Genomic DNA, 16458 nt, shown 5'->3' on the forward strand with positions numbered 1-16458 from the left:
CATCGTCTTTTCAAAACAAATATTAAAATTATACATATAGACGTTGTGTAAATAATGTTCTGAAAACTTTACAATAAAAATGGCTATTTGATATATAATTCATATCTAACGACAAGCACACTGTTTCTATAATGGGCAGTTTTTTGTAGGATTACATTTATCCATAAAAGTACTGCATGTAACATTAATTATAAATCAATATAACAACATATCAGCGCTAAAAGCTAGCAAACTATTATAGAAAACGCTATAGAATGTTACTTTCTCTCTTTCTCATATTCGCCTCAATCACTCTTCATTCATTATCATCATATTGCATTATACACATTCGAAACATAAGTGTAAATAAAAAAAAAACAATTCGCTTCTTCGTTGGGAGCAAACATACGCGAACGTGTGTGCATGTAGCAGTAATGCATACTTCTCATACGACAATTGCAATATAATCGCTTTCAATTATACTCTGCTTGTTGACTCGGTTATACGTCGTAATCGTATCCTAACAATAGTATAATGTTTATAATGTTTACACTTTTCTGCTATTACATATTTTAGGTACATGCTTTCTTTACGCGTGCATTACGGACAATAGACCAGATGCCATTTCTGTACATGATTCTCTCAGAAGTAATAAAATCAGTGTACAAACATGAGCATCAAGTAACATTTTTCAACACGACTCTAATATAATCTTAAGCATAAAAAAATAAATTATAATAATATGATCATGTCTCTGTGAGCTAACGCATGTACAATGAATACTATATTATGTGTATACGTGCATGTATATATGCATATATATATATATATATATATATATATATGTATATGTACGTATATATATATGTATGTATGCATATGTGCATGCACGTGCATGCATATATACATACATATAATTTTGAAGTACAATAACCCCTTAATAGTTATTCGTGATTTTACGAGAGTACAATTAAAATGCTTATTTTTTTTTTACAATGTATCTTAATGGAACACCTAGGCGAGTTGTATGCAAAAATTTCGATTACATAACAACTGTATGTATATTAATGCATCGATAATGCCTGTTTAAAAAAAAAATTTAGTTATATGTATAATAGCTTAGCGTAATAAGATGCACGTGGAAAGCACTATAGGATTTCAATGAAACTTCTATGTGCGTCGACTCTCCCCTAAGTGTTCCTATACTAATAAATCCACCATGGCGTCTGCTGGTGTTTGCTTTGGCTGCAGCAAATTACCTGCAAAATAAACACAAACTGGTTATTTAAAGAAACTTATTCTAATTTATATTATTGAAACATTAACATCATTATATTTACCTACATAGAGTTTAAAGAATTAAGTAAAGAGTTACAGGCTTGTGAAGGCACAAGATAAAACGACTAGGATCAACGCTAGAAGAGTTCCGCGAATTTGGATAGCTGCCGAATTTCCATCTGCAAATAAGCATAAAATTAGAAACTAGCGACTAAAAAAATCTTTAAAAATAATAAATATTCTATTCGATAAAAACAATTATATTGCATTCGCGCGTACCTTTTTGTGCCATCTCAAACGGATAATCTGCAAAGGAATTAAAAAAGAAAAACTTTAATATTTGTAATCACTTATATTATATATATACATACGCAATATTTTAATCGTTTCGAAATTGTTTAATCACACAAGTCTAATCCAATCTACACAATTCGATTATAATAAGATCAATGAGACTGATTAAATATTTAGGACAGATAATGACATTTCTGATTTAATTTGAAATATTTATAGTGAAATACTGTACGAATCATACAAATTATAAAAAATATTTTGAAATACAAAAGCGAGAGAAGAGAGAAAGAGAAAATATAAGAGACTTAAAAACGTATAAAATGTTTTTTTGAATAGCATGCATAAGAATAAAGATATATACATATGTATATAAATATACATATGTACGTACCACCAGTAAACATATGTGGTTCTGATGGCATAGACCATCCGAATGCGTTTTTAGCCGTAAGGATTGCCTCGTAAGATCCAGGCTGAAGTTCTTCAATCGGATGTTCCACGGTAAATTGACTTCCTTTACCGTCTTTGACTTCAGGCTCAACAACGTTCCAATTCTCGTCGCCTTTGCGACGGTATTGCAACTGCAAGTAGAAAAATTATATCTAATATCTGCCGCGAACTTGATAAATTTTAAGAATTCTCTACGCAGTTATATTATTGTTGATGCACATCGCAAAAAGTCTATTTACCTTGTATTCTCTGATCGGTGAGTAACTCTCCAGATGCCACTTCAGAATAATTCCCGCATCATTATTGGTCATTTCGGCACCAGATATTCTCGCTTGCGAGGGTATACCTAAAATGCATCTTGCAAATGAGAATCTTTCAACAAATTTTATAATATCTCTTTTTTTAATATAACATAATAGTAATTACCTGTTAATAAGATAGACTTTTCGTCTTGACCAATGCTGTTTTGCGCGCGACACTTGTATTCGCCAAAGTCCTGCATCGAAGTGTGCACAATTTTCAAAACATGCTTGGTCTTGTTGCCTTTCATAACTCCATGATGCATCACTATCGACCCCTTCTTGTGCATAATTTCCTTACCGTCTTTATACCACGATATTATGGCTTCGGGATAGGCGCTCACGATGCATGTCATTTCCGATTCGATACCTTCGCCGCTGTAGACTATGTTTCTCTTCACCTCTATCTCAGGTACATCTGTCACAAAGTAAAACAAAATAGTAAATAACGTTAAGGTACTATCGTAAAATAAACATTATTAAGAGCCGAAAAAATCGAATTGTAAGCTGCATCGGCCAAACTGGCAACAAGTAATAAACAAGTAATAAACTCACAGTGTACAATGACGTTGATCGCTTCCATCGCTGGCGTCTTTGAACCATCCTCCGCGAGACATTGATACAGACCACTGTGAGATTTGTTTACTTTTTTTATCGTAATATAATTATCGTTCAGAATCACGTGAGGATCGTAGCCATCCACTTTCTTGTTCTATAGAAAAAGGAATAAATAAAAACAGTTTTGCCTCTTATATTTTTTTTTAATATTGTGTCCATCAGCATATTTTTTAACGTGTTTATATATAATTATTAATATTATACTAACTGTATATATTTTTACAAAATAATGTAATAAATGATGGTATATTATATCTTTCAATGATATTTTACCTCGATAAACCATTTAATTTCAGGCGGTGGCTGCGTGTCTGTTTCGCAACCGAGCCTGATAGGGTAGCCCTGAGTCACTTCGACTCGTCGCGAGGGTATCACACGTATGATTCCCTTATGCGAGTGTTGCGGCGGTGGTGAGGCTGTAGGTTGTTGATGCGTCCCCACCGGATCGACCAGCAAACGGTGAGTTAAATTTATGCTATCCGGTTGCCGGAGGATACTGCACGTGTAATCGTTGGAAGAGTCGCTAACCGATGCGTTGTAGATGGCCAAGCTGTTGTTCGGCAATCGTACGATCCTCTTCGAGTCTTCTATTTGCGGCTGCGCTTCGAAGTATAACAGCTTGTTGTCCTTTATCCATGCGACCACGTAATTTTCTGTAACAATCCACGATAAAAGCTTTTCAGAATGTATCATTAATATCGATCTCTTATCGATATTGTCTTACAAGAAATCATGATTAAAACTTGCGCGGAAAATATGTAATAGAAAGATATAATTACAACTTTGAAATTATTTCATTTCATTCTCTTTCGCTCTAACAAATATTTCTTTTATCATAAAAAAAGAAGCCTTAATGTGAAGTACTTCTCAGCAACTTTTAAAAATACAATAATTTCGTCAAGATAAAGAAATCTTTTTGAAAGCGTGTCGCGTTGAATGGCAAATAAAAGAGATCATTGTTCTACAAACCTGTGTGAATCACTTGACAGGGTAGTATAACGGTACTTCCAGCTTTTACGCGAACACTCATCCTCTGCGATAAGATTTGCGGTTGTACTTCGGCAGTGCCGAGATTGTCATCTTCCTCTTCGTCCTCCTCATCGTTCTCATCGAAAGGTGTATCGTCCTCATAATCCAAGTCTTCTGTACTCTTAGTCGGTTTGCACAAACCTAAAACAAAAAAAAAAGGACAATTTTAACATGAGAATTATGAATCATGAATTCTTAAACCTATAATTTTTATTAAAAAATTTACTAAGTTATTTAAGTACGGGTTCTTAGTTTTAATACAATAAGTACGAGAAATTAAGCAAAAAATAATAAAATTTAATCTCGGCAAAATTACTATTAATATTTGTTTATGGTAATTTTAGTAAAATCAATGCACAGTGTCTCTATCTTTTATAAAATTACGTTCATAATGACGATAGAAATGATAATTTTGGATTGTTTGGCTACGAGTATCAACTAAATATTGTTATTGATACGCAATCGGTAATATTTTCCTCAAGTGACGGTTTAATCGCAATCAATTAAATCGCCCTGTTAATTTACTGGACCGCGAATGTCAACCGGCTGTAAAGGACAATTTTAACATGAGAATTATGAATCATGAATTCTTAAACCTATAATTTTTATTAAAAAATTTACTAAGTTATTTAAGTACGGGTTCTTAGTTTTAATACAATAAGTACGAGAAATTAAGCAAAAAATAATAAAATTTAATCTCGGCAAAATTACTATTAATATTTGTTTATGGTAATTTTAGTAAAATCAATGCACAGTGTCTCTATCTTTTATAAAATTACGTTCATAATGACGATAGAAATGATAATTTTGGATTGTTTGGCTACGAGTATCAACTAAATATTGTTATTGATACGCAATCGGTAATATTTTCCTCAAGTGACGGTTTAATCGCAATCAATTAAATCGCCCTGTTAATTTACTGGACCGCGAATGTCAACCGGCTGTAACCTGCTTGCCGGCAATTTTATTGGGTTCTCGTCGAAACCGCAAACTGATACCCCTTTCTGTGGAGAGAAGAGGGGAGATGCAGCGGTCGAAATTAGATTTCTAGTGCACGACCGTGCTCGATTTCGGAACAGAGCATAAACGTGCACACCCTGGCTTTCTAATAATACGCGACCCCATACCATCCTTTTCAACAATGAATACAGTTTCTCGCCAGTTTCGCGACGATGAGGTCAGAAGGAGAGCGAAATTGTGCGCAATTAGATCGGCCAAAGAGTTCCCCCTGCGTGTTTGCTATCAGTTTGCCTCGTTTTTTACAGGGCACATCTTCACGCTAACGCGTTATACATGCCGTTCAATTTTAGCCGACTGTAACCACACCCTGCGCTCGGGAAAAAAAATGGGTCGTGTAAGTCAACCGGATTCGGTGCTCTGTTCAATTTCGTCGAATGGACGGCAAAAAGCATCTGCCAATTTCGCGAATTAAGATCGCTAAATCATCGTTTGTCGTGATTGATCTGCGGCGATTTGAGCCTGCCGCGTAATTCTGAAAATTATAATAGATTCTTGAACTTGCTTGAATGGCAATTTTGTAACAATTTTAAATGTTATAAAGTAAAATATACAGCGAACATAAAATAGTAACGAAACCCACTAAAACGTCGTTTTAAAATTTAATTAAATTCTCTATCCCCCCTCCCCCCTCCCACTCTCTCTTACTCTATTGAATTTATTATAATATTAATTCTCTGTTAAACTTATTACATAAATCTTTCGGTTATCATTTAATATAAAGGATATTATAAAAAATTAATAAGAAATATGCTATATTCGAGAGACATTCATTCACATTTATTCAAAGATTATATATTGCAAAGAATCAATGTAAATATATCGAATGTAATTTGGAGTTATAAATAAATCAATTAATGAAACAATAAAACAACGAACAAAGTATTTAATAATAATTCGTGGCAGTATTCGAGTGTCTTTTCGTAGGCGAAGCAAAATGCGATTACGCAGAAGGAACCCCATGCATCTAGATTAATGACCGACTCCTACATGTCGGCACCCCTGTGCTCCAGTTAAAGGCCTGGGGCTACCGTAGCCCCAATTTTTCCATTCTCCCTTAGCAACGATCTGCTCTATACTCGCGAATAGGCGCCACGGTGTCCTACGGTGTCGCCATTGCTCAATCCGTGTGACTCTATAAAGCTACACCCACGCATTCTGTCAGTCGGATTAATGTCATGGAACATTGCGTTCATATCTTATATTCATTTTGCAGTACGTGTCATCAAATACGTACATCAGCTACGAAGCATCTACTTTCATTTTCGAAAAAGATCTCGTGCTTCTCCCGTATCAATACAAATCATTACAAATTTTCTACTTATTTAAATTATTTATTTGCATTTATGTAAATATATTGATTTTTGTATTTAAATATTGAAAAAGATAGTTGCATAACTTATTAAAAAAGGAAAAGAAAAAATGGATGTATGTAATTGTATAATATGCGAAATATCAATCATATACAAAAAAAAAAAACGAATTAGATGTTTTCATTAGCTAAAATTAGCTTTCACAAAAATGGTTAGGTCTCCATTTGCGGAGGTACTTGTGGTTTTAAAATGTTTGCTAAATTTTAAATAAATGTTGGAACATCATGACCTTAACAAGTGACAAGTGAGATTGCTTGAAGGAAAGGGGCAATGAATTGATTAGCTACACGAAATACATTAAGGTGTGGTTTGCCGCTGATGGTCTCGTTAAGGTCTGGCATTTTAAACCTAGCCTTCTAATTTGTCTTCCATATTTCGTTTACTCAGCAAATTTGTTACAGCTATACTTTCGCAGGAAATCGAGAAGAAATTTTAAAATCCGTACTTTTAGGAGAGAAATGATCTTCTTTCCTAATTTTTTTGCTTTATAGACAGCATCATTAGGATTTTATTTTTTTCATCTTTCAGATTTTTTCTTCATTTTTTGACATTTAACATTAAAGATCTTTGCTTGCAAAATTTTACATTAAAATTCTATTAAAGTCAAAATAAGATCATAAAGGATAAGATCTTATAGCATCTATTTTTGTTTCTAAAGACATCTTTTTTATCTGAGATTTTACACGAAAATTAACAATGTTCTATGATATCCATTTATCAAAAACAAGTCTATCCTAAATTTGCAGTTGAATAAAAAATTGAACAAGAAACCGATGATTCTGGAATATTTGTATGTCAGATTCGATATTCAAGATATTTTATTCAACGTGAATTCATCAGCTTGCGAAACAGAAAAGCCCCGATTTTATATTGCGGTCAACCTCATCCTTTTTCCCATTAGCGATTCGAGTACCATACCGATGAGTTTTATAGGGAATAACGGACGTGCGCGTGAAAAACCGCAAATCTGTTTTGTATGACAGGCACGCTTTTCGTCGCGGTGATATCATCGTGACAGCATATAAGCCCAAAAAAAGGACGGTATACCCGATCACATCTGCAGGACACGTCATCTTGCCGCAGTGTCCTCACGTGTATTTTAACAATGAGGACGATAAGGCATACGTTATAGTCAGGTTTCGTTGACACAAATGAAAAAGAACGCTCGTAAATTATTTATATGCAGGAAGTGCAAAGAACATTCCTCACGTCGTGAAAATGTTAGAGTGCACCCGCGATTAGTTATCGCAGTTTCGCGCGAGTGTTAAGTTAGAGCAGAAATAACTTCTCGTTTCGATGAGGAAGAGACCGTGTAGTTCGTGGAATTTTCGTTGGATCGGAGCTCAAAGCCGACTTCCGTTTACGAGGCTCCCACTGCAGCTTAAGTTATTTGGATTCTATGTAAAATAGGCGCAAACAAGAATGCTTAAATTGTAATGTGCAATGACATCTATCATAAGTCTATGATTTGTTATTATATAAATTAATATAACATGTATAATATATTATACTTTTAGATTATTATTACAAATATATACATACATACATACATACACACATACATACATATATAGACCTTGAAATCTCAAAGCACCGAAACATCTACACCCACAGAAAAATTATTACTAGCATATTATTGCCCTCTTCATACTATACAACTTTCGTAATTATAATATTTTCATATCTCTAAAAATATCGGAGATATTCTAGGTGGTCAAAGTTATTGCTCCACCCTGTATATACATATAACATCTTCTCTCTCTTTTGAAAGCTTTTATTTCGATGAGTAAACGGCGGAAAGTATTAAAGAGTGTCTTTTATTCTTTTACGACTAATCGACATCGCTAAACTCTGTCGCTGATATCTTCAAAGACGATCAAATCGCACATTGATATCGCACCGATTATTCGCGAAGGTTTGACAGCGTTCGATGAATTACGAATGTTGAATGAGTGACGTCAGCCTCTACATTCTCTCACGCCTTAATGGTTATTATTGCCAGGAGGCACGCACTCTCTTCTTATTCTCCGAGAAGGGGGACCCTAAGGCGACGTTCACGCACATATGCATACGTTCGTACGACAAAGACGTAGTGCAATAGACGATGATGACGATGGAATGTGCGACGCTATGTTAGAGCGTGTATAACGAAACGAGAAGTGCCATTGGCCGAATTGATTCTCTCGTGGGGAGTCCTTGAATGTTCTTAGCGCTCGTGCAACTCGTTCGAATTTGTACCAATATGTATCAAGATACAATCATAGTATTCTTTTTTCTATTTTTATTATTTTGTATTTTTCGAGGCACTATTTCGCTTTGATATATTCGTATTCATGAAAAATCTCAAGATATTCAATTGTAATAAATACGATGGTATCTCTTGTATTTTTAGAATTATTTCTTTACAATAATATAAAAACGAAAAATCCCGAGAAAATGCGATCTAGAATTAAATTCTAGAACTAAATTGTCACTGTTCGTAAATCGTAAGTTGAGTTTTGTGACAGAAAGAAAATTTAAGTCTTAAAAGAGAAATGTAATTCAAATAATGATTTGATTTATATGTCCTTTTGGTTTAATAACTTATTTCATATGATATATATATATCCCGGAAAGCATAATTTTAATTTGACTAAAATAGATTCGGAATTAGACATTAGAGATAATGTGACATCTGACAATATTATAACGTTTAATATTAAATATTAGTATGGTATATTTAGAAGATTATCATTGATGTTTAATTCGCTGAAGATATGCAAGTTAAATATAATCGAATAGCTGAACGACTCCTCTCTAACAATAAGATCGAAAGCTCTCGACTTCCCGAGATGAATTTACGTTTCAGTTTCCGTACGATACCCGTATTGGGTTTTCTTCTCTAATGAATTGCGTTAGTGTCTTCGTAAGAGAGCGGTACACATCGTCGTCGAAAAAAGGTTTATCATAAGAGACAGAGAGAAAAAGAAAGAAAAAGAAAGAGAGGGAGAAAGAAAGAGACTGAGAAATTAAATTGCGCAATTTTCGAATTGATTCGAAATAATTCGTTATTAATGCGGCCGATTCTCGCATATCGGGTTCGCCACTGTCGCGCGAAAATAACCACAGCGCGGCTGCTGCAAGGTATATAACGCCCGTTGGATGAAATAGCAGAAGGGACGACATTGGGACTGGCCGCGCGCCAAGCGGGAAGATAACGCGGGTTCGCAGATGCTTCGTCGCAGATGCTGCATCGCGCGGTTCTCAGACCGACTCCACATTATCGTCGTTGACAGGATCCAAAATGTGTCAAGAACATTTTTAGGAAGTATTTTTGAAGTTTTATACGAGATCTGTAAAATTTAAATTTCCCATTCGCAAAAATATGTGATCGATATAAAATAAAACATATAATTATCTCGATATAAATCATTTTTTCCTAGAATTTTTATCAATTCTAATATTATAAGTGACTAATTATAATTCATTATAATTGCAACGCCATTTTAGAATATATGTAAACATATATAAAAATACATTACTCTCTTTATAATAGACAAAAAATACAGTAACTCTTTTTAATAGATAAACTTCGAGGTAAGGAATTTATTTTTACTCAAAGAAGTTTTGAGTATATATCTGTCTTTTTTCATAGCATAAGCAGCACGCAATACTAGAAGTGACGTACTACAGCAGAATTTTTATCAAGTCCAGAAGAGCCTGATTTAGACCGAGCTCGTGTTCCAGGCAGCTCCAAAATCGTCTCTCGTCAGATCTTTTCGGGAACCGCTGTCTATTTAAAATATATCCTTCTGGACGTAATAATATTTTCCCAGAAGTTTGATCGAAAGATAATTATAGTACGTAAAAAATACGCATCAGTATCGTTCATCCTAATATGTAAAAGTCTTTCTAGAGACGTAAAACTGCTCGACGCACCACAAGGGGTTGAAACTAATAGTATTGTAATGACGACAGGTGAGTCGTCATTTTCATAGTGGATCTTTGTCTTGCAGAACAATGAACCCGATTCGCGGCATGGTGGCTGGTCCCGCAGTCCCATCACGCACAGAGGCATAACCCTAACACGCGCATACATTCCGTCTGTAGGATTTAATACTTTCCCTTATTTGGAAAGTGATGTTTTTCTGGGAATTACGATTAATCGCATGTTGTGCGAACACGAATCTCCAAGCTCACGCGTTGTAATAAAGAAAATTTCTCTGAAATGTGTAAAAAATATCATCTGTTTTTCTCTCTTTACGCATACATATATTTAAAAAATTATTCAAAATTCTACTAATTAGTTTTTTTTTTTAAGTTATTATTTAGAATAAATTTATGATTAAAATAGATAATCCTAATAACTAAAAATAAATTTGTTATCTAATATATATCGATATATACAATATTATATTAAATGATTATGATATTATATATATTATATCAAATAATATCATATGCTTTTACGATATAATATCATTCGACTTGGTTTTTTTTTCATGAGTCATATTGTGATAATTCATTGATTCCATTTTGATATCTTCTGTCATGTACAAGATATATAGATAATTTTCATCTATTGTAGAGATATATTATCAGTCTTACTTGTTCTTCTTCGTCTTATCGGGGGTTCAGAAAACTTCATGCTGTATCGCAGGCAGTTTAAAAGACCGTTAAATAGTGAGTCAGCTCATAGAGAAAGATGACCATGTAACATCTTGCGCGCGCGCGTGACCGGATCGTTACGGATATCAAGAACACGAGATGTTGCTGTGAATAACATTAATCTTACTCGGCTGGGCGTGATCCTCATAAGGACAGGGCCGACGTATCAATGTAATTCATTTACGAGAAAATGCGCTTTCAAACAGCTACAGAAATCTCTCGTCTATTTTAAGTTTCTATTGCATGACTTTCTCCAGTAAATATCTCTTTTTTTTTTTAAATTTACTTTTCATTATAATCTATCCTTTCTTCTTATCATGTTTCCCGCAGTAAATTAATTACCGTGAAATATAAAAAAAGAACCGTTACTTCAAATATTTCTCTTCATTATATATTGTATCTGTTATTTCTTTATTATTATTTATAAAGTAAAATATTATTTCGATTTTTATTACAAAATCGAAAAAATATAATTATTAGACACTATTCCCGTTATTAGGTGTGTCTCAAGTGTGTCAATCGTATTGTTCGTGGTTTTCGTATAAAACGGCGATTGTAAATAATGCAATGAAGGATTAATCAATCGAACATATCCGTTTTACATGAATCGAAGAATGTTTCGCTGATGCCACCGACGCGCCGTGTGTAATGACATTATTTTCTTGCCTCTTCGCCTACGATATCAGATTACGTCACAAACGAGAATGTGATCGAAATTCAATCCGAAATATTACGCCAGCCAACGTGTGTTTTGCACCCTATGTGAAAGTAGCATCCGTTACGAAATTCAGTAAAAAAAGAAAATAAAACGGCGATGATCGTTTCAATACGAAGTATTACGGCCCACGTAAGTTTCGTGACAGCTTATAAAAAATTACCATTCAGTTGCACTTCCGTTAGAAATCAGCACAGTTTACATAGTGCAACACCGTTCGCCAATGGCTGCTTTATCGGGCTCAAGTTGAGTTATTCTTAGCTTACAATGTACAATAAATTTTACTCTTAGAATGTATCCCACGCGTTATAAATCAGTTGTCTTATTTCGCCCGCAAATTACGCGAAACTATAATTAACGGCGTCCAGGCGGAAAATGTAGGTTAACTGCCTTACGATTGAATCCGCCAAGGCTTTATCAATTATCAAACTATTATAAAGAGACGTCCGTACTATCATTTATTATTACTAAGAGCAATCTTTAAGTAACACATATTCGCTACGTGCCATTTCATTCTTACATGTAAATTCGCTCTTACGTCGCGCGTAAGTAAGAGCGCGAATCGTTAAGTTCACTAAATTAAGTTAACATCGATTTAAACGATCGTAAGATAAGAACGATGAGAAAATACCTGTTTTAATACGCGGCTCGAGCACAGCAGTAGATCGACGTTAAAGTACGATCGCATCCAACGCGATAAGTAGGAGAATGTTTTACGTCCCTCCCCCTCCCCCCCACCCTCACTTTTGCTCGAAACGAAATTTAATTTACTCGATAACTTAGCGCACACCTAAGCGAATGTCACCATGCGCCTCCCACTAACAGACGTACTGTCGCCGATCACGATGCTTATTTGTCACGGGGTACACGTCATCCATCCAACCACGTGGCCGTATTAGATGATGTCATCTTGCGAGCCGAGACGTTTCTCTCGACTTAGCCATCCTTAATTACCGCGCACAGTCGTCATTATCATCGCAATTAGCGAGACGACATGGGCGCACGTTCGTAATCATTTTCTCGCGGATATCCCCAGTGCCTGCCCCTTTTGCCCGTTCACAGTATTCGCCCATTCATGCCGCTCATTCGTCGTGGTTCTCAGACCGACTCCACATTATCGTCGTTGACAGGATCCAAAATGTGTCAAGAACATTTTTAGGAAGTATTTTTGAAGTTTTATACGAGATCTGTAAAATTTAAATTTCCCATTCGCAAAAATATGTGATCGATATAAAATAAAACATATAATTATCTCGATATAAATCATTTTTTCCTAGAATTTTTATCAATTCTAATATTATAAGTGACTAATTATAATTCATTATAATTGCAACGCCATTTTAGAATATATGTAAACATATATAAAAATACATTACTCTCTTTATAATAGACAAAAAATACAGTAACTCTTTTTAATAGATAAACTTCGAGGTAAGGAATTTATTTTTACTCAAAGAAGTTTTGAGTATATATCTGTCTTTTTTCATAGCATAAGCAGCACGCAATACTAGAAGTGACGTACTACAGCAGAATTTTTATCAAGTCCAGAAGAGCCTGATTTAGACCGAGCTCGTGTTCCAGGCAGCTCCAAAATCGTCTCTCGTCAGATCTTTTCGGGAACCGCTGTCTATTTAAAATATATCCTTCTGGACGTAATAATATTTTCCCAGAAGTTTGATCGAAAGATAATTATAGTACGTAAAAAATACGCATCAGTATCGTTCATCCTAATATGTAAAAGTCTTTCTAGAGACGTAAAACTGCTCGACGCACCACAAGGGGTTGAAACTAATAGTATTGTAATGACGACAGGTGAGTCGTCATTTTCATAGTGGATCTTTGTCTTGCAGAACAATGAACCCGATTCGCGGCATGGTGGCTGGTCCCGCAGTCCCATCACGCACAGAGGCATAACCCTAACACGCGCATACATTCCGTCTGTAGGATTTAATACTTTCCCTTATTTGGAAAGTGATGTTTTTCTGGGAATTACGATTAATCGCATGTTGTGCGAACACGAATCTCCAAGCTCACGCGTTGTAATAAAGAAAATTTCTCTGAAATGTGTAAAAAATATCATCTGTTTTTCTCTCTTTACGCATACATATATTTAAAAAATTATTCAAAATTCTACTAATTAGTTTTTTTTTTTAAGTTATTATTTAGAATAAATTTATGATTAAAATAGATAATCCTAATAACTAAAAATAAATTTGTTATCTAATATATATCGATATATACAATATTATATTAAATGATTATGATATTATATATATTATATCAAATAATATCATATGCTTTTACGATATAATATCATTCGACTTGGTTTTTTTTTCATGAGTCATATTGTGATAATTCATTGATTCCATTTTGATATCTTCTGTCATGTACAAGATATATAGATAATTTTCATCTATTGTAGAGATATATTATTAGTCCTACTTGTTCTTCTTCGTCTTATCGGGGGTTCAGAAAACTTCATGCTGTATCGCAGGCAGTTTAAAAGACCGTTAAATAGTGAGTCAGCTCATAGAGAAAGATGACCATGTAACATCTTGCGCGCGCGCGTGACCGGATCGTTACGGATATCAAGAACACGAGATGTTGCTGTGAATAACATTAATCTTACTCGGCTGGGCGTGATCCTCATAAGGACAGGGCCGACGTATCAATGTAATTCATTTACGAGAAAATGCGCTTTCAAACAGCTACAGAAATCTCTCGTCTATTTTAAGTTTCTATTGCATGACTTTCTCCAGTAAATATCTCTTTTTTTTTTTAAATTTACTTTTCATTATAATCTATCCTTTCTTCTTATCATGTTTCCCGCAGTAAATTAATTACCGTGAAATATAAAAAAAGAACCGTTACTTCAAATATTTCTCTTCATTATATATTGTATCTGTTATTTCTTTATTATTATTTATAAAGTAAAATATTATTTCGATTTTTATATTGCAAAATCGAAAAAATATAATTATTAGACACTATTCCCGTTATTAGGTGTGTCTCAAGTGTGTCAATCGTATTGTTCGTGGTTTTCGTATAAAACGGCGATTGTAAATAATGCAACGAAGGATTAATCAATCGAACATATCCGTTTTACATGAATCGAAGAATGTTTCGCTGATGCCACCGACGCGCCGTGTGTAATGACATTATTTTCTTGCCTCTTCGCCTACGATATCAGATTACGTCACAAACGAGAATGTGATCGAAATTCAATCCGAAATATTACGCCAGCCAACGTGTGTTTTGCACCCTATGTGAAAGTAGCATCCGTTACGAAATTCAGTAAAAAAAGAAAATAAAACGGCGATGATCGTTTCAATACGAAGTATTACGGCCCACGTAAGTTTCGTGACAGCTTATAAAAAATTACCATTCAGTTGCACTTCCGTTAGAAATCAGCACAGTTTACATAGTGCAACACCGTTCGCCAATGGCTGCTTTATCGGGCTCAAGTTGAGTTATTCTTAGCTTACAATGTACAATAAATTTTACTCTTAGAATGTATCCCACGCGTTATAAATCAGTTGTCTTATTTCGCCCGCAAATTACGCGAAACTATAATTAACGGCGTCCAGGCGGAAAATGTAGGTTAACTGCCTTACGATTGAATCCGCCAAGGCTTTATCAATTATCAAACTATTATAAAGAGACGTCCGTACTATCATTTATTATTACTAAGAGCAATCTTTAAGTAACACATATTCGCTACGTGCCATTTCATTCTTACATGTAAATTCGCTCTTACGTCGCGCGTAAGTAAGAGCGCGAATCGTTAAGTTCACTAAATTAAGTTAACATCGATTTAAACGATCGTAAGATAAGAACGATGAGAAAATACCTGTTTTAATACGCGGCTCGAGCACAGCAGTAGATCGACGTTAAAGTACGATCGCATCCAACGCGATAAGTAGGAGAATGTTTTATGTCCCTCCCCCTCCCCCCCACCCTCACTTTTGCTCGAAACGAAATTTAATTTACTCGATAACTTAGCGCACACCTAAGCGAATGTCACCATGCGCCTCCCACTAACAGACGTACTGTCGCCGATCACGATGCTTATTTGTCACGGGGTACACGTCATCCATCCAACCACGTGGCCGTATTAGATGATGTCATCTTGCGAGCCGAGACGTTTCTCTCGACTTAGCCATCCTTAATTACCGCGCACAGTCGTCATTATCATCGCAATTAGCGAGACGACATGGGCGCACGTTCGTAATCATTTTCTCGCGGATATCCCCAGTGCCTGCCCCTTTTGCCCGTTCACAGTATTCGCCCATTCATGCCGCTCATTCGTCGTGTTAATTGTTCCCGTCTTGGAGAAACGTATCTACTTCGTTTCCCCTTGCAAAATAGGCAGAGAAGATCGATGGTTTCCACTTTCCGTGACGGATGTAATTATATATGTATAAAATTCTTTCGCAAAGCTTTTATTAATTGCGAACGGATGCGCCGATCTAGATATTCAAGATTATTACATTACAGAGATATTTGTCGGAGTGGCCGTTTGAGCGAACAATAATCACGTTCACGCTAAGAGAACCTAATGGATTCTAAATAAGCCATGCATTACGCGCGTTTCCTCTCGATGGAGACGGCTCGATGCAAATCGAACGGTGTCGTAGGCTTCGTGGTTTAATCACGCTTGACCCAGTTGCCAGTGGTCTTCGGTAAATCACGAGGAGACACTCGACGGGGGAATTCCCGTAAATCCCGTGATGAAACTGCCGTGTCGTGACTCGTCTAG

The 16458-nt window shown here is 35.2% G+C and overlaps 1 protein-coding gene across 2 annotated transcripts in view; it reads right to left on the bottom strand.

The window, feature by feature from the left end:
* Positions 1-1043: 1043 nt before the first annotated feature.
* Positions 1044-16458, bottom strand: part of LOC115242023 (lachesin-like) — a 66711-nt gene continuing 51296 nt past the window's right edge. The window contains exons 2-10 of one of the 2 annotated variants that reach the window (XM_029818025.1): positions 3888-4088; positions 3192-3571; positions 2856-3012; positions 2428-2718; positions 2241-2347; positions 1943-2132; positions 1537-1563; positions 1324-1436; positions 1044-1238 (exon numbers count right to left, since the gene is read on the bottom strand). In XM_029818025.1, the coding sequence (XP_029673885.1) occupies positions 1351-1436; positions 1537-1563; positions 1943-2132; positions 2241-2347; positions 2428-2718; positions 2856-3012; positions 3192-3571; positions 3888-4088 (1439 nt within the window). In that variant the 3' untranslated portion in view covers positions 1044-1238; positions 1324-1350. Of the gene's footprint in view, positions 1239-1319; positions 1437-1536; positions 1564-1942; positions 2133-2240; positions 2348-2427; positions 2719-2855; positions 3013-3191; positions 3572-3887; positions 4089-16458 lie in introns of both variants that reach the window. The other variant, XM_029818026.1, reaches the window with a different exon arrangement.

Source organism: Formica exsecta, unplaced genomic scaffold, assembly GCF_003651465.1.
Source record: "Formica exsecta isolate Colony F162 unplaced genomic scaffold, ASM365146v1 scaffold558, whole genome shotgun sequence".
NCBI lineage: Eukaryota > Metazoa > Arthropoda > Insecta > Hymenoptera > Formicidae > Formica > Formica exsecta.